At 39.0% G+C, this 19,867-nt stretch overlaps 1 protein-coding gene across 1 annotated transcript; it reads left to right on the plus strand.

Moving 5' to 3' along the window:
* Positions 1-2,323: 2,323 nt before the first annotated feature.
* LOC104097886 (uncharacterized) lies at positions 2,324-7,944 on the plus strand. Its single transcript, XM_009604511.4, has 2 exons — positions 2,324-2,768; positions 7,149-7,944. The coding sequence occupies exons 1-2, from the start codon at positions 2,412-2,414 to the stop codon at positions 7,674-7,676; spliced, it is 885 nt and encodes a 294-aa protein (XP_009602806.1). The 5' UTR covers positions 2,324-2,411; the 3' UTR covers positions 7,677-7,944.
* The last annotated feature ends 11,923 nt before the right edge of the window (positions 7,945-19,867 follow it).

Consider the following 19,867-nt stretch of genomic DNA (forward strand, 5'->3'; position numbering starts at 1 on the left):
CATGCATGAGTGTACCCACACAATTACTGAGTGTTTTTATCAAACCATATTAGTTAGCTATTATTAAGTAGCCGAAATTATGCTAGTCTTTTCTATTGAAGCCTCCTAATTTTATTGTAAATTAATTGGTTATTAATTTAGCCTAATATTGTTTATTTTTTGAGTTCAATAAAAAAAGTAATAGAAGACTTTTAAAGAATAAAAGTCTTATTTCTGTTACAACTTGTTTGGATGGTTGTTATTCATTGTATTGTATCGTATTGTTACTTTAAATACGATGTTTATTTTGATTGTAACTTAAATTTTATTGTATCGTATCGTTAAATCCGTCGTTACATAACGACGAAATGTGCCACTTTATGTAACGATCGATTTGGTGTGGTCGCGTCGTTACCTTGTCTTTTTATCTCAATCTCACCCTTCATTACTACTTTTTAATATAGTAATTTTACCTTGTGTCATAATTTTTCTTTATAATATTGCAAATTTATTCTTCATATTGCTGGTGTGTGATATCATGAAATAATGGCAAACAACACAATCTATCAAAATATTGTATTTATCAAATGATACAGTACAATACAATACATTACGATACGATGCATTATGAAACGATACGTAACAACCATCCAAACAAGCTGTTAGTTTGATTTAAATATCTAAGTGTGTAAGTGATGATGGGTTATAATTACGTATTTTAGTCGCTTATTACACTCTAATTTACTGCACTTTAATTGAGTTTGAGCTTTAATCGCTAGTATTTTGCACTAATTATGTGTTTTATACCTTATAAGAGTGATTCCGAACTATGTAGATATTATAGAATGAATTCAAGTGATTTGAAGTTTTGAAATCTGAGTAAATGCCTAAGAAATTAAGCCGGGATCGTGTTCGGAGATCAACGGATGATAGTTAAGAACGAACGAAGAATCGAGTAGGTATATTGCGTACTGTCTAGTAAAATACACATAACTTTTCGCTCAGAACTCCATTTGAGCTCCACAATATATGGCTGGAAAGCTAATTCAAAGATCTACAACTTTCATGTTTTACGTTTTTCCAAATTCTAAACAGAACAGGGTAAACAACGCGGTCGAATCCGCGGCCACGGATCTGGCCGCGGATGTGAGGCAGAACACTGGGTAAAATCCGCGGCCGCGGATGTCCTGACCTGGAAAAATATCCCTTTTCGCGTAGGAGAAGGTATAATTGTTTGTTCCCGACTCTACTTGGTATATATACATGAAAAAAATGATATTTTGAGAACCTTGAACATATTTTTGACATAATTTAAACCTAAGGAGGCTAAGGAGACTGTGGATTCGACTTAAGGAGGCAAGAATACGCGAGAAGTAAGGAGGAAGATTCAACCACGAGTTTTTTCCTTCTTCTTCCTACTTTTCATTATTGGTTATGACTTTTAGTATTGTAGTTTTTACATGCTATTATGAGTAACTAATTTGTTAACTAGGGTTTTGATGGAACCTCTTGGAGGATGAATTCTTGTTATGTTTTAATATAATTTAACCTTTGAATTTGTCTATTTGTTCAACTACGTGCTTATTTCAGTTGATTGAATGACCATCGATTGACTGTGCCTATTTATTATGTGTTGCTTGAGAAAGGATACATATTTAGGTGGTTGTTGAACAACGTCACTCCTAACGTATGTGAGAAATCAATACAACAAATTTAAAGGTAGGTTTAGAAATAACAAAGCCTTGACGTGGTCATAATGAGCGGTTAGATAAAGCCAACTAGCGTAGTTCGAGAGTAAATTGTTGTAGTTGCTCGAGGGAGAATTACGACAACCAAAGTACTCACGATCGGTAGAGAATACCTAGGCGAAATTATAGAAGACACAGCGGGAAGAATTTCGACAATTGGGGAAATCATAACTCTAGATCTACTTAGTCTTGTCTTCAATTGTTATCCTTGTTAATTGATAGTTGTAATGCTTTCTAGTATTTGTTGGTTAATTAGATAAAAATAAACATTATGATCTTTATAATTAAAAAATTATTTGGACTTGTGTTTCTTAGCAATATTGAACAATTATAGCTAAACCTTAGTTCTCTGTGGGATTCGACTCCGAACTCTTATACCGGATTATATTTGCAGCGTCCGGTTATCCTTTTTAGGACTAGAGTTGGACATGATTAGTAAGTATTTCAGATACTTTAATTTATGCCTAAATATGATGCATGATTGATCTGATTTTTAAATTTGAATATAGTTGGACATAGGGACGGAGCCACAATTTCTCATGCCGACTTTTATTTAAATCTTATATTTATTTTTATATACAAATTGAGGCTCCTGTCTAACTTAAATAGCATTAAATATATCTTGATACTATTTTTATAAGCATTAGATATCTTTAAACAATAGCATGATGACCCTCCAATCCAATGGGGAGTGATGTTATTCTTAATCCCTTATCCTCTCCTTTAGGCCACAGATTCCCACTGAACAATTGTAATTCTATTCCTACTTCAAATTCCACACGCTGTTTCTCCACCAGCTCCGGCGGCGGTCGGTGGGAGAGTAATAGCAGGCGCCAAAAAGAGTATCAGCGGTTTATATTCGATGACGAGCTTAGGGCTAACTTTAAGGAAGATGATTTTGGTTTCGGAAGCGCCGTGAAGCAGCGAATTTGGTGGTCCGATGATTCTTCGCTTTGGGGAGATGACTATGAAGATGAAGAAGCTGGATTTGGTAGCTTTGGTGTTATGGAGGATTCCATTGGCTTTGCCTGGGTGACGAAGGTAACTTTATCCTTTTTGTAAAGGAAAAGCGTTTCTTACGTTTTCTTTTCTCCACCTGTTGTTAAGTATTTATGTTAATCGAAATTTGAAATGTGTGCAAACTTACAATCTGCTTGGATCATAGTTACCCATTATTTTATAATGTATTGTATTGTATCGTAACTTATCGTTTTGTGAATACAATATTTGGATAGATTGTATTATTTGCTATTGTTAAATAATATTTTTGATATTTGGTTTGACTGTATAGTAATGGAGTGTAACTGATAAGTTTACTAAAATACTCTCAATTATTTTAAATATTAAATTTATTATGAATTACACATAAAAATAAGTAAAGTGCCGAACCTGGGCCGAACCTATTCTTGTTATCTTTGGCCGTGGAGTTGGTAACGACAGAACTAGTTCTGGAAAAAAGAGACGAAGATGAAGTAGGTTATAGGTTGGAGATTTGGAGTTAAAAAAAGAAGGTAAAAGGTAAAATAGAATTATGGAGCAATAAGTTAGGGCATAATCGGAAAGAAAAATAGGAAACAATCTCAGCACACTAAATCAGTTGTTTAAAAAAAGGGACTTTTCATTGTTTCAGAACAATGAATTTAACAATACAATACAATCAATTTTAACTAAACAATCAAAACAAATATTATTTTGGGATAACAATACAATACAATACAATATAATGGGTAACAACCATCCAAACAAGCTATTAGCAAAATCAATTGCACCGCTATAAACAACTATTCAACCTTTGAGGATTGCAAATGCTTCTCACATGTCTAGAGAAATTGCGTGAAATTGGAATTTGGTGTGGAGTCTGTTTTTATGAACGTGAAAGGCAATTATCTGACTGTTTAGAGTAATTGATAAGGGAATCACTCGAGTTTGGTATTTTTAAGTAACTGTTGGCACGAAAAAGCTAACTGTTGGCACGAAAAAGCCGACGTGCTAATGGCTAATCCAGTGCATGTATCAATGCTAGTCGTAACCACATCGTCTTACAAGCAACATGAAGGTCTTCATACACCATCTCTTACCATAAAGCCAGCGCTTGGTCTCTCTAACGTCATCTGATGTGCTATGGAACTTGAAGGTCTCAATACCCCAAGTCTTATCTTGGCATCCCTAAGGTGTGTGGTCATTATTCAAGACAAATTTGAGATTTAAAAAATTAGGTGCGTCGTCGTCTATAACACGTCACGTTTTACCCTAATATCTCCATGGTGTGTGGTCATCTATAACAAGCCACCTTTTACCCGAATATCTCCATGGTGCGTGGTCGTCTATACAAGCCACGTCTTACCCAAATATCTGCATACGGCATGTCAGCCGCAGTGTGTGAAAGTCTTAGTACCCACGTCAAATGTACCATGTAGTGCATACTAGCATGCTCATGCTTTGTGTATTAATCGTAATATCATAGTGATGCTATTTGTAATAGTAGCAAAGCATATCGGGTATAAACCATATGAAAGCATAAGCATTTATCTCAAAACAGGTATCGTCAAGCACACTCTCGCCTCCACATATATCAGGCAGTCAAAACACATTTCTAAAGCAGTTATACAACATTAGAAATCACGCTTTTAGGAAAACAAACAATCAGGGTTTCAGATCTCCACTTCTCTTGTATCCAAGCAAGTGTGCAGCTTCTCTGCTGATTCATGCTTCCAATCTCAATCAAACGCCTCCAATCTATGCAAAATATGCGATAATAGGGTCAATTACCCCTATAGGACTCATCTCTAAAATTTAAGTATCTGTCAAATCAAAATCAAAGGTCAACTCTTGGTCAATAGGTCACATCCCCAGACTTGATCAGATTGCCCATAATTTAACAACTTCAAATATATAATTAGTTTTTCAATCAGAGCCCAATAAGTAGTAGTTCCAATTTGGGGCCTGAGGGATACGTTCTATACTTTTCTAGAGCCCAATAAGTAGTAGTTCCAATTTGGGGCATGAGGGATACATTCTATACTTTTCTAGCTCGAATCTCGTATTATTTGGTGTAAAAATCAATGTAGATTCATGTAAATAAGTCATAGAAGTAATTAGGATTAGTACCTTAGTAGTTTAAGATGATTCCTCCATCGCCTCAAACTACTGAGTTTCTAGTCCCCAAATGTGAAAACTAAGGTCTGAAATTTGTTATGATATTGTGGAAATGAATGGGTTGGAACCTATCGCCACTGCGGACCAAACTTCTAGAATCGTGGTCTGGTCAGGCGGTCGGCAAACTCAATGTGCGATCACCATGCCCAATCTCGCGATCACGGGGTTCCATGATTCCACAAGGTCCGGTATTGCGTTCAACCCTTCCTTGATCGTGGCCAGTCAACTGCCTCCCCGCCATCCTTTCTCTCGCGATCGCGGCTCCCAACTCGTGATCGGGATGATGCCCCAGAAACCAAATAAATAGTGCTTGCACTAGTGCTCAGCCTTCCAAATGTTCCAAAACATGCCCGAACCCCTTGGATCTCAACCCAAACCACACCAACAAGTCATAAACAGTTAGATCAACATATAAACACATTCAAAACTCAAATTAGAGCACTAATACTAAAAATGAGAGGTCGAGTTGTTACAATAGTGGATAGGTTTCTATGGATATGGCAAAATCTACTTAAATCACCTGTTAATTCCTATTATGAGAAGCTTCTGAGTAGGGAAGAGTCAACTTTTCCACTTATATCATTATATGAGCATGTTTTTGCCTTTCTTTTAATGAATTTTATTGCTTTATAAAAACATCACCTGGTGTTGCTTCTTGGGATTTGAACCTTAGTTCTGAAGGTTGTTACTCTACCGCTTCGACTTCTAGACCATCCCCTTCGGGGCACTCTTTCTGAATTATTCCGAGAGGAGAAGTGAGTCAGTTTCTCTGACCAAGTAGGATATTCCGTTGGTATTAGCAGCAAAAGCTCTGATCATGTTTTCTCCTACATCCCTCCGGACTCCTGCACAACTGAGAGGAGTGCACTGAATCTGTTTTTGGTGCTTTTAACATTTCAAAAATGGAGGCAACTTCACTTGTCAAAAATAATTGAGGCCACTTAAGTAGAGATCATAGTAAGTAAGCAGGTTAAGAAAACTGAGAACTGTCAGATTCATCAACCAGATGAAGACCAGAATATTTTTTGATGAAGCCAGATGAAGACCAGAACATTTCAAGAGCAAGTTAACATGGACTATGGCTTTCCTAGTGCATTTTATATACATTCATATATAAATTGAAGTCATGTTGACATGATATAAAGTATAAACTTCCTGATTTTAGAAGATGTATCTGAGTTCCAGTTTGACATTTATGGCCAAGATGACACTTCTTTGTTTCGGGAAAAGTATTTGACAAATTTGTGAAAATGTATGAGTCTACTCGGCTGTTTGCTCAAACACTTACAGTTTTGGTTGTTTCACTTCCTCACCAGTGGCATACAAAATGATAAAAATATATTAAACTAAACTGTTCAAGATCTTTCTTGCTTGATATTAAAGCTGTTCCAGTTTAGGTGTATCTGAGCATCCGGCCTTATGCACTTTAAAAGCTATTAAACAACCCATGTGGAACAACCATATGAGTTAGCATCCTCCTATTAGTGTAACCCGTTTTTGTGGTTTACAAAAAAAAATTTATGCGAACTTAAGAGCGCGAGAGTCGGCTTACCAAAGGTTGGTTCTGCCTACCCTGTGAAAGATATGAGCATCCAACCCAAAACCTCAAGGCAACGGGTGGTGTAGTCCAAGACTTGTATAAACTACTTTCAAAGCCTAATCACCCATGTGGAACAATTCTATAAAAAGGTGTCTACATAACTTTAAATTGTTACGCGCGTTTGTCCTTTGTGCTGTGCTCCTTTCTGTAATTTTAAGGACAAGTTGAGTTGCAAATTTGCCATGCTAAGCCAATTCCATCTAGTTAAACGTGTAATTGCTCCCTATGCTTCCAAGTTGTCCTCAAACTCTAATGCAGCCCTATACTTGTTTGCACATACTTTTCAGTTCTTTCTAGATAAGCATTTTTTAAGAAACTGAGAACTCTTTTCTGTCATATCTTATCCAAAAAGAAAATGATGATGAAGCTGAGATCATAAAAATTGGTATTTTTCTATCTAGATGTTAAGTATTAGACTTGATTAGCTTGGATCACAGAGAGAAAAATTGCCAGGGATCATCTTATAGCTATAATATTTCAACCTTTTCTGTTCATTAGATGTCAGAGATCCTTTAAATATGTGAAAGAACAATTTTGAGTGTTTTTCCACCTGTTGGTTCGTACTTTTAAGTTTTAAGACTGGTGGTGACATTCGGTTCAAGGCTTATAAACCTCTTTTTGTGAAGACTGTTGTAAGTAAAAAATGTCTTATGGGTCTGGTGCAGGTGCTCAGAGCCTTTGGTTGGATGCTTCCAGCCGTTATTATGTCAGCGGTACTTGGAACAGGCACAAATACTATTATCATGGCATTAGCACTTCCTTTGGCGCAGTCTGCTCTTTCATTAGTAATGGATGCCATCTGGGGATGGTCCAATGACGGCCCACGATCCAAGTCCAAGAAAAAGAAAAGACCCTATGCTAGAACAGCGAGCAACCCTGGAATAAGAACGGGAAAAGGACAAAATCCTCGAAATGGCAAGGGAGTTGGAGACTATCAATCCTGGGCTGCCTCAAATGGTGCATCAGATAGAAAAAAGTCACGAAGCACTGTAAATTTTGGTGGTTGGGATGAACTAGACAATCATGGGATGGAAGGACAGTCGAAAAAGCCCCGTAATCGAAGACTGGCTGAACCAACACAGGGGACTGATGGTAAATTGAGTAAGAGAATCGGGAGGAGAGAAACTCCATTGCTATTGAGACTGGTTATTGCTGTTTTCCCGTTCATGGGATCCTGGACCAAGCTATTGTAAAATTTGTAATAAGCTTCGGGAGTTGAAGCCCTTTGTTGAACCAAACCTTGCCGTTTGGCAGCAAACGATCTTTGATTTGGTCCTTGTTGTTTCTCTCAAAGCTAGACTTGTAACCCAAAATCATATTGTTGTACAGATTAAACATAGTTTTTGATAAGCTTGTGTGCATTCTTACTCAGCTCGAGCACTCCTGTCCTAAAATAATGCTCGACAGAAAAGCATGGTGATGGACCTTGATTAATTTGTTTTTTTTTTCTTTCTGTCAGAAGGATTTGTCTTCTGTTTCTTCTAGCACTCGGAAATGATAATGAAGATATCAATGTAGTGTTTAGCAGTTTCATGGGATCTTGTTTCGGATTGAAGTGAAACTGGCGAGAAAGGTAATATTTAGTTCTTAAATATTATAACTTTCATTGATTTTGTTAGCAATATTTCTGGTTAGAGATATTCTTACTACTAGTTAATAAGCTCTTGAAATGAATGCTGGTGTTTCTTTTGGTAAAATTGGGTTCTTTCAAATGATTGGTTAATCATATAAAATTCTATGCCACCGCTTTGTAGAGTATGCGTCTAAAACACTATTCAAGCTTGTCCAGCTAGAATTATGCATAGTTTTACCTGGCAATTTCCATTCGGATCTTGTTTCTATATTGATTGGATTGTCAAAGTACATGATAACAAGCAGTGGCGAAACTAGGAATTTTTCTAAGGGTGTTTAAATTTAAAAAAAATAAAAAAATTTTACGACAAAGGGTGTTCAATATGTGTTATATACCTTTAAACGTAATATTTTACCTATGTACACAGTGTAATTTTTCGACGAAAGGTGGTCAGTTATAACCATGTGGCTTCACTGATAACAAGTGCAAGTACATATTGTTGTATCTCTGTAATGTAAAGCTCTTAGCGGCCGTTTGGTTGCTGGTTAGAGTTACACATGTATTAGTAATATAGGGATTAATTATGTTGAGATTAGTTATGTAGGGAATAATTATGCAGGGATTAGTTATGCAGAGATTAGTAATATAGAAATGTAAGGTGAGTATTATTTATTATTAATCTAGTTTATCCTATTAAAATTGTTAATATATTGTATGTGTATATATATATATATATAGAGAGAGAGAGAGAGAGAAAATACAAGTTTGAATAGAGGGTATTCTTGTCATTTTGTGTTTAATATACATATAAGTTATTCAATCTTCTACCCTGCATAAATAATATATAGATTTCCTTATAACTTATCTATGTATTAGTTATGTGAAAACGAAAAACGTGAACCAAACATTGTAGTAAGTAATGCTATGTTTTATGTGAATAAGAGAAAAAACTAGCCAACTATTGTATTACTTATGCTAGATTCTATGTGGGGATTATTCTTTCCCATTTTAAATAATGTATAAAGTTATCCTAAATTTAATACATGAATAACTCCTTTCTAACCGGCTACCAAACGACCCCTAGTGATACAAAACTATACAAAATGGTCTTATGTTAGAATAAATATGGAAAATAAAAGGAAAGGTAAAAAATTTAAACAAAAGGAACTGAAACAGTAAGATTCCACCAACCATTCATAGACTTGCCTCCCCTTTGGGAGGGGCCAAACGAACACATATTGTCATTTGCACTTCTCACATTTAGACGGTCTCTATTCCAATGGTCATCTTTGTCTTTCATTTTCACCAGCTCCTCTAAGTTAAATTCCAATTGGCACGTTCAATGAATAGATTCTTCTTGAGATGTCTTTTAACTTAATATTTTCAGCCAATTAAAAGGCTGAGGCATTTTACTTGATGCGGGGAGACTCAAGCCTCGAGATATGGGGTGTAAGCCCCACAAATTCTTAATTTTTTTCACTTATAAATTAATAATATAACAAATAATACAAAATATATAAAAAGATACGTTAAAAGTCCAAGAAAATTAAAAAGAACTAAAGAAACTCATAGAAAATGAAATATCTAGCATGTTAAAGTTACTATGAAATATAAATTAATTATAACATATTAACTTTCAAACAGTTAAAACTCATAATTTCTTAAAAGATATTTTAAACTACACAATTTACCTTCCTAAAAGTAAACACTCAATAAAGTTCATCAATACTGTAATTTAAAATATTATTCCTTTATGAGTAAATACAAAATTACTTTTAAATAGCAAAATAATAAAAGTCTGATAATCTTGAGAGACATATAACTAAGACATGAAGATCTAGCAAGTAAAGATATAAATTTTGGCTAGCTATCTTCAGAAGAATATTCAAATGATACTCATCCTCACGATATTCTCAGTTAGTAAATATGCAATATTATGGTTCGTTATTTCAGTTATTTACAACCTTCGTATTCCTATAGACGAATAGAACGTTAAGCATTCATTTATTAAAGAATTCTGAGAGTAGCTAATTAGTGAAATCGACACATGATATTGTGCGAGTCCCGAGCGTTAAGCGTTAGATGTGTTTAAGGCGCACAGTCGGACGCTTGGGGGTGTAAACCTCACATAACTAAGTCTCTCACGTGAGCTAAGGCGTTTTGATAGTGCTCGCCCGGAATTGAGCCTCATATATTGTTACGGGGGATCTTGGTGCCGGTAAGGGTGAGATCATATGTGCTCATCTTGAATGATATATGTGTATAATTTTCTATTTGTACATGTGTTTATCAAAAGTTACATTTTCGCTAAGACCACATTCTTGATCTTTTTCTTATTGATAGAAGCCTATCATTCTAGACACGTACCTTACAGCTCAGTTCTGAAAGAATTAATATTATTGGCTTGGAAGATTTAAACCAAGAAAACCGTACTAAGCCAAGAACATGGGTGTCTTAATCTTTGCTATGTGGCGGAGCCAAAGATTGGGGAATATATGTTCACACGTGGTAGAGGTGCTAGTAGATATATGAATGATTATAGGCCTTTCCCTTTTGGTCCAAAATCAAAGAAATTCGTTCTCAATGGGACAAATCAATCACTGTACATAAAAGTCCAAATTGGTCATATAAGAAGCCAATGGTCCGTATATGTTCCACAATTTACAAAGGATTGTGACAAAAAATCACTGTGATTGCTAAAGAACAATGTCTTGTGGATCATTAGATACCAAAGTCGGATGGCCATATAAATTTGAAGTGCTTTCCCTGTCACTGAAAGAGAGCAAAACAGAATCTTGAATATTACTAATTTAATTTGAAGCTTTATACTTCACAAGAGTATCTACAGCTAGCACCACATAAAGTAGATGATTTTGACAAGGTAAAAAACGTCGATTTAAATATTCTGACTACTTTATCTCAGTTTTGTTGTGCTGTGAAAAGGTACAATATTGACAATTCATGGTTTAGAGTTGTTGTGCTGAGTATCCATAGATTTTGAAACGTGAACGAAATTCTTTAACTATTCATCGAGATTGCAACATATTATTATTTCAAACCAGTAAAGCAAGGAAAATGAACCTTAGCAAAAAGAAATCTTTAATTTATCTTATTAATGAGTTTCCAAGATAAACAACGCATTTTGATCCGTGCAAAAATCCGCCAGCACGCCCATTTATTAATATAGCCCGTGGGACGGAGGGAGTAATTTGACATTGCTTGACCTGGCCACCTATTAATACATCCCATTTTGACTCGCTTAAAATCAGTGTAATTCACTGGTTTGAGATTTGACACCCCTAATCATGAGTATCCAAACATGACTTGGAAGTTCACTTATTATTCCTGTAGCAGCGACCGGGCTCAAAACTTACTGAAAAATCTGTAGTCACCAATGAAACAATAGTTTTAGGAATGGGTTTCGCAGAGTCAGAATCAATTCTCTAGTCTATACTAGTAACAAATTTCAATGGTGAAAGTTACCCTGCATATGCAATATGGCCTTAAGGATGGTGTTTATCCCAAAAATTGGATAGAGTTAAATTTGTGTATGGTTATATGATATAATTTGATACAAATCGTATAGAGAAATTGAAATACATGTATTCTTGACTACGAGAATGAGAATAGTGAGCAAGAAGAACGAATAAGATAAAGTGAAATAAACATAAGGGGATATCTTTCAATATAATAAGAAATATTTGTTACAATGTGTCAACCTCTCTTGTCCTTACAAGGATTCCCCCCTTTATAGTAGAGGGATCTTATTTTATTTATAAAAAATATATAGTGGAGAACCCGTGATGAATTGTCTCTTCCTCGATTTCTGCCAAGATTCTCTCCCCTAGTGCGGTTGCAACAACTCCTGTCTGCGACCTCGATACTGGTTCGAGCTCGGTATTGGGTCGAGCCCTCGGCCTTGGTTCGAGTTCGACATTCGGGGTGAGTGTCAATTGGTCTGTGCATCTCCGACAACCTTCACGTTGCCTTGCAGTTCGATTTGGTCATGGGCTCGATAATGATACCGAGTCGATTCCTCGATCGGTCTTGGAGCTCGAGGCTTATTTGTACTATCCTAGGAACTCGTCTCGAGCTCTCACTTCGATCGCTTACTATTCGAACTCGATCAATCGTACGGAGGCCGAAATCTATTTCGACCGTATACAGATAGTCCTCTCGTTTCTCCGGAAGAATGTGGTGAGAAGCGATATGATTTTCGACGGCTCGATCGGAATATAAGCTGGCGTTTTTACTGGGCTCGATCATGACGTACGTGATAGCTGTCCCGTCGATTTAGTCTTTCAAGGTCTTTAATGCACGTCAGACGATGGTCGGCCACCACTGATACTGAACCGCCATGGTATAAACCTATAAATAACCCTTCCATTTATCATTTACCACATTTACATCTTCAATCTCCCAAATTTTCTTACTCTTGCAGCCTCTATTTCGCCGCTTGTAGAGCCACCTTCATCAGCGTTTGACACCATCAACCTTTCATCTTCCGTTGCTTTTCTTTCTCTTATATCAATGGCAAAAGCTTCAAAAACCGTACCTCAGAAGGAGAAAGCTTCCTCTTCACGGTCATCCGACGACAAGGCGCCGGTGGAGCCGCCTCCCCACGAGTATGTTCCTGACCCGTGTACTCTGAAGATCAATTTTAAGGTTGAAAATCCTTCGTCGGTTCCGGGTCGATGTGAACATTTGTGTCGATGTACATGTGCTCGATAACAGAGGGCCATCTCGAGGCTACGAGGAAAGACTACAACTGGGGTCCCGAGGTTGTGTTGCAAATTCCCCCTCCCGAAGAGAGCATCATCACTCATGTGGAGGGTTTTTTAAGTGTTTATACTTACCCCTTCACATTGGGTCCCGTCGACCCAGTGATCTTTGATTTTTGCAAAAGATATCAAGTCACCCTCGGTCAAATTCATCCTTCTCTATGGCGCATAGTAACCTTACTTCGCTTCTTCTCCAACAAGGCCGGGGAGCTAGATTTCACCCTAAATCACCTCATATGATTGTATCAGCCTGAAATCTTTCGAGGACTAATCAGGCTTCATCGTCGGGCATCGAAAGCTTTAATGTCGAGCATCGACGAAGATAAGGATCGGGGTTGGATGGGCCGTTATATTCGGGTGAGGACCCGTGACCTCATCCCGGAAGAGAAGATGCCAATCCCCGAGGAATGGAATTTCGACCGTAAGTGATTTTCATAAGGCGTTGCTTTCCGTATCTTTCTCTGATTCTATCTGATATCTTTCTCCGATATACAACTGCCCCTTGGATGCCACAAGCGGTACCCAACCTCGAGGATTGGGTTCGGAAGTTAGCCTCGACTTCCTCTTATGCCGAACGCGCTTGGCGTGATTTGGCAAAAGGTAGATGGGAGGCCAAGAATCACGGTAAGGGTCACTTCTCATGTTCTTCAAAATGTTTTTTATGCTCCATTCGTTACCGGCTTCCTTTCATACAGGTGTAACCAAGGATGCCATTTTGAGGCCTTCGAGTGGTGAGGAAGGAACCAAGTCCCCGGTACCGGAACCGGGGAAAGATAAAAAGTGAAAAGCAGTCTCTCGGTCAGAGGACCTCAAGCCCAAAACTCGAAGGGTGAGGAGGAAGGCAATCGCTCTTTCGACGGACTCGGTCCAACGACTAAGAGAAGAAGAAGAAAATGATCCTTCGGCTTTGGTAATCCGATCTGCGAAAGCAATCGAGGTCTCCAGACCTTCTGAGACGATGACGGTTATACCGGTCGGGGTCAGTTCTGATACCCCGAGTCTCGATCAGGGCATCCCGAGCGATTCGCTCTGGACTATGATAGTGGGTCATTTGCCTTCTCTTCCGACCTTTTCTGAGGAGGCGTTAAAGGAAGCTCGAAAATTGAAGACCCCCGATATGGGCGGAGGCTCTAGTATAGGGGACCCTTTTCAAGATTGCTTTACTGGAGTCGATGATGCCTCCGATATTAGTGACGCTTCTCTTCTACTAGAAGAGGCCCAAAGTTTCATTTCTCGGGTAATGATTTTACTGTGCTTGGTTTCTTCGTTCTTTTCTAAACTTGACTTGTGTTTTTTCCCTACTGTGCATGCCATTAGCAAGTTTTGAGTCGACCTCAGCCAGTGTGAGGTCGAGCTTCAGAAGGTCTCGGGGGAGAGAGATGCTCTGCGTCTTCTTTGCTGCCAAAATGACGAGGTTATAAAGGATCTCTAAGCAGATTTGGCTAAGGCTCATAAAGAAGAAGCTGAACTAGATAATCAGGTGATCCTCGTTCTGTTAGAGTATGTTTGACCCAACTGTGGAAGCTAACCCTTCGTTATCTCAGCTGCAGCAAAAGGTTGAAAAAATTCGGGTTGCTTCGGGAAGAAGTCGATCAAATCAAGGCCGAATGTGACCGGTGGAAGGAGACTAGCGACCGCCTGGCTGTAGAAAAAAAGCCATCTTGGCCAAATTATTATTGACCGATGTTCAGCTTCGAAGCGTCAAGCAAAAAGGTTCGGCTCAGGCCAAGAGGATCGAGGATCTTGAAACAAGGCTTGCTGAGGCCAAGGCGGAGATTGAGTCATCGAAAGTCATGGCAGACAAGTCCATTGCTGTGTATCGGGCCGGTGCCGAGGCTGCTCAAATGGAGGCAAGAGAGGCAGTGGATACTGCCGACACTCGAGCACATTGGGTTGCTGAACTTGCTAAGTGTGGGTCTCGGAGGGAGACCCTCGAGGAGATACACGCTCGAGGTTTCTACCTTGCTGAAGAGATAAAAAAGGCTAAAAAACTCGAAGCTGATGATGAAGCCTTGGCTTCTAATGGTGATGATGATGATGATGATGACGACGGTAGCAAGAGCAAATCCGAAAATGGGGTGGATCCCGGTGGAGAAGAGACCGCTCTCGATGATAACCCAGAAGCTTAGCCCTTAGCTTCTTCTATGTTGCATTTATTTATGTAAACCATCTTTGTATATCTATACAAATATCTTTTTCTTTTACTGACTTGCTTCGTGAAGATTTTCATTCATGCCTTGCGGATGTTTTCATGAGGATTTAGGTGATTTCATCGAATTCGGCCTTCGTAGCCTTTATGGCCGAGTGAGTGTTTGCTCGAGCTCGAAATAAAAGTAGCCCATAGGATTAGTGGTCGAGTGGGTGCTTGCCCGAACTCGAAAAATAAAAGTAGCCCACTGGCTTAGTAGTCGAGTGAACGTTTCATACTCGAAGTAAGATAGCCCTTAGGCTTTGATAATTGAGTGAGTGATTGTTTCGAACTCGAACTCAAAGTATATTAGCCCGTAGACTTTTATGATCGAGTGAGTGATTGCTCGAACTCGAAGTAAGATAGCCCTTAGGCTTTAATAATTGAGTGAGTGATTGTTTTCGAACTCGAACTCAAAGTATATTAGCCCGTAGACTTTTATGATCGAGTGAGTGATTGCTCAAACTCGAAGTAAGATAGACCTTAGGCTTTAATAATTGAGTGAGTGATTGTTTTCGAACTTGAACTCAAAGTATCTTAGCCTGTAGGCCTTTTATGATCGAGTGAGTGATTGCTTGAACTCAAAGTAAAATAGCCCTTAGGCTTTAATAATTGAGTGAGTGATTCAAACTCAAAGTAATGTAGCCCGTAGGCATAATGGTCGAGTGAGTGCTTGCTCGAACTCAAAATAAAAGTAGCCCGTAGGCTTAATAGTCGAGTGAATGATTCAAACTTGAAGTAATGTATCCCGTAGGCGTAATGGTCGAGTGAGTGCTTGCTCGAACTTAAAATAAAAGTAGTCCGTAGGCTTAATAGTCGAGTGAATGATTCGAACTCGAAGTAATGTAGCCCTTAGGTGTAATGGTCGAGTGCTTGCTTGCTCGAACTCAAAATAAAAGTTGCCCGTAGGCTTAATAGTCAAGTGAATGATTCGAACTCAAAGTAAAGTAGCCCGTAGGCGTAATGGTCGAGTGAGTGCTTGCTCGAACTCAAAATAAAAGTAGCCCATAGGCTTAATAGTCGAGTGAATGATTCGAACTCAAAGTAATGTATCCCGTAGGCATAATGGTCGAGTGAGTGCTTGCTCGAACTCAAAATAAAAGAAGCCCGTAGTCTTAGTAGTCGAGTGAATGATTTGAACTCGAAGTAATGTAGCCCGTAGGCGTAATGGTCGAGTGAGTGCTTTCTCGAACTCGAAAGAAAAGTAGCCCGTAGATTTAGTGATCGAGTGAGTGCTTGCTCGAACTCGATCCTGTTTGCATAATAAATCTTGGATATAAGATAATGTTAAAGAAGAAAGTTTTCTTTGCAAGTCATTATACATGCGTTCATGTTTTGCGTCAATGCTCGGGCCAACTTCATAAGCATGGTTCGTTTTGACCATTTGGCTCTTATAACATTTCCTGTCGAGACACTGTTTGTCATGAAATAACGAAGTAACTTCCTTTGTACCGAACTTGATAATCGTCACAGATACGTTCCATGATAGAGCCCCTCGAGTATTCGAGGTTAATTGTAAAGAGGCCTCGGATACTTAGCAGTTGTATCGTTTTAGGCGTTACACATTCCAATTGCTTGGGGGATTTCCGCTATATGGCTGGTATTAATCTCTGGTCGACTTTTGCTTGGTAGTTCTTTTAGACCTAGAAATCAACTGGTCATCTTTGACTCTTATTTTGGATTGATATCGATTGTGCATATCGGTCCAAGTAATAGCTGGGTACTCGATCAGATTATGCTTCAGCCGCCATGAAGCCATCGAGCTTCGCTCGTTCAGAACTTGAGTGAAAGCTTGAACGGCCCAATCATCTGTGACTGGTGGCAGATCCATTCGTTCCATTTAAAAACGAGATACGAACTCCCTTAGTATCTCGTTATCCTTTTGTATTACCTTGAACATGTCCAACTTTCTGGTCTCGACCTTTATGGCTCCGGCATGTGCTTTTACGAAACAATCTGCAAGCATAACAAAAGAATCAATAGAGTTAGATGGTAAATTATGATACCATACCATCGCCCCCTTGACATGGTTTCACCGAATTTTTTTAATAATACAGATTCGATCTCATCATCTTCCAAATCATTTCCCTTGATCGCACACGTGTAAGAAGTGATATGCTCGTTGGGGTCGGTCATTCCGTTATATTTGGGAATTTCAGGCATATGGAATTTCTTGGGGATTGGTTTTGGGGACGCGCTCGAGGGAAAAGGTTTTTGCACGAATTTTTTGGAGTCTAACCCTTTTATCATTGGTGGAGCTCCCGGGTTCTGATCGACCCTAGAGTTATATGTTTCTACTTTTTTATTGTTAGCTTCGACTCGCTTTGTAAGTTCCTCGAGCAATTTAGCAATTTCGGGAGTAGTCTCCGATTCTTGCTCATTTGACTTCACTATGGCTGGCTCCGTTCTGTGGGTGATTTCTCGAAGCAGATTGGGCTCCGGGCTGCTTTGTAACTGAGTTTGTCTTGCAACTGAGCTATCGCTATTTGCTGGGCTTGCAACATCTCGAAGATCATCCGTAAGCTGACTCCGATCTCCTCCACGTTATGGGTGTCTCGAGCTACAGATCGAGTACCGCCCTGAATGCTTTTTTCCGGTTCGGAACGTTGGTTCACCTCAAGAGACACTTGTGAATTGACATCTAGCGGTACTTTGACTCGAGCTTCGGTGACATCGTTAATTTGCCTTCCGGCCCTGGGTGCCAAGTTGTTGGTTTCATCTTGAAGGCCGACTTCCTGGTCGATAGGTAAAGCTATCAATCGAGGGTTTGCCATTGTTGATTTGAAGTTGCAAACTGCTGTGTATTGCAGATTTTTATCAAACAACCACTGTTACCCTTATTCCCACGGTGGGCGCCAAATTATTTGCCCGAAAAATTAGATAGAGTTAAATTTGTGTATGGTTCTAAAGATATGTGATATAATTTGATACAAATCGTATAGAGAAATAGAAATGCATGTATTCTTGACTATGAGAATGAGATTAGTGAGCAAGAAGAACGAATAAGATAAAGTGAAATAAATATAAGGGGATATCATTCAATATGAGAAGAAAGTTTTGTTACAATGTGTCAACCTCTCTTGTCCTTACAATGATTCCCCCATTTATAGTAGAGGAATCTTACTTTATTTATAAAAAATATATAGTGGAGAACCCATGATGAATTGTCTCTTCCTCGATTCCTGCCAATATTCTCTCCCCTAGTGCGGTTGCAACAGCTCATGTCTGCGAGCTTGATACTGGCTCGAGCTCGGTATTGGGTCGAGCCCTCGGCCTTGGTTCGAGTTCGACATTCGGGGTGAGTGTCAATCGGTCTGTGTATCTCCGACAACCTTCACGTTGCCTTGTAGTTCGATTTGGTCATGGGCTCGATAATGATATTGAGGCGATTCCTCGATCGGTCTTGGAGCTCGAGGCTTGTTTGTACTATCCTTGGAACTTGTCTCGAGCTCTCACTTCGATCGCTTACCATTCGAACTCGATCAATCGTACGGAGGCCAAAATCTATTTCGACCGTATACAGATGGTGTCCATGTATAGGGTAAAATTGGCTTATATTAAGCAATCGAATAATAGAGCGACATGTGGAACCAAAGACAGGTAGAAGATGAATCGAGTAACAATCAGTACAGGGAACGACAACTGCCATTGGTATCGGATGAACCCCAAAGGGAGCATAATCAACTTGGGTAGATCGAATGTTTGCCATCGGAAAGCATTTAATGAATAATATTTTCCGGTATTAAATAGACAACTGTTGTAGAGAATTTGGCATTCATGACCTGCCGTTACACATTCATCAATGACCCACTTTATTGTCATTTAAGAGGGCTTGATCCTAGGATCTTATTTCCTATGTATAGCTATAAATAGTTTGTTCAAGAACAATTGTAAGGGACACGAAATCTTTGGCAAAACTTATGCTACATTCTATTCTTAAGCTAAATACTACAACTTTACTTTCTGCTTGATATTGTTATTATTTTTGTCCTCGGAGGCATCGCTCTCAGAGCCAGACCTGCTATTTCCTTTGTTTTTTACACTAAGTTTTATCTTTAATCTTATTTACCGATCATTTTTGGATCAAATCGATTCACTTGTCTATAAACCACGTAAAAATTCAACCGTACTGTTTTACGGTTAAATAGTTTGGCGCCCAGCGTTGGGCTTAGACAGTTTCGTAATTGAGTTGATCCTTGCATATATTACTAACTCGTTTGATTCTTTGTTTCATAGCAAAATCGAAAATGGCAGCTAACGATGTCAACATCGCACGCAACATTGAGGCGCACGAAAATCTGCCTCAACATAAGGATTCAATCAGTGACACCCGCAATGAGGGGGACGTGGCAAATCCGATCGATGACGGATAATATCCCCGACATATGTGGGAGCCAAATCCCGATGATGCGGAGGACGAACACGTTGCGGAAACGGTAAGGATCTTGAGAGAGCAACAAAAAGCCATCATGGGCCACCTCTCAAGGCAGGGCCAAGTCTTGAAGGAATTGAAGTAGGCATTATCAGGTGCTTCTAACAACGCAAATGGAAAAGGCCCAGTTCCTCCCAGTGCTCCTACAAATCAAATGACTAAAAGAGTGGATAACCACACCCCGAGGGGTGAGGTCGGTTTCGACGGATCCAGGGGTATCGACAGCAGGTCCGATAACAAAAACAGTAATGATCCTTTCAAAACCAAACTCATGAGATTCATGAGGGAGATGAATGGGCAAATGGATCAGAACACGAAGGAGTTCCACGCTCAAATGGACCAGATTTCGGGCGCACCACAGTGTTGAAGGGCCCAGATTCGAAGAAGTACACCAAGTTGCCGTTTAAGCC

This window comes from Nicotiana tomentosiformis, chromosome 5 (assembly GCF_000390325.3).
Source record: "Nicotiana tomentosiformis chromosome 5, ASM39032v3, whole genome shotgun sequence".
Classification (NCBI taxonomy): Eukaryota; Viridiplantae; Streptophyta; class Magnoliopsida; order Solanales; family Solanaceae; genus Nicotiana; species Nicotiana tomentosiformis.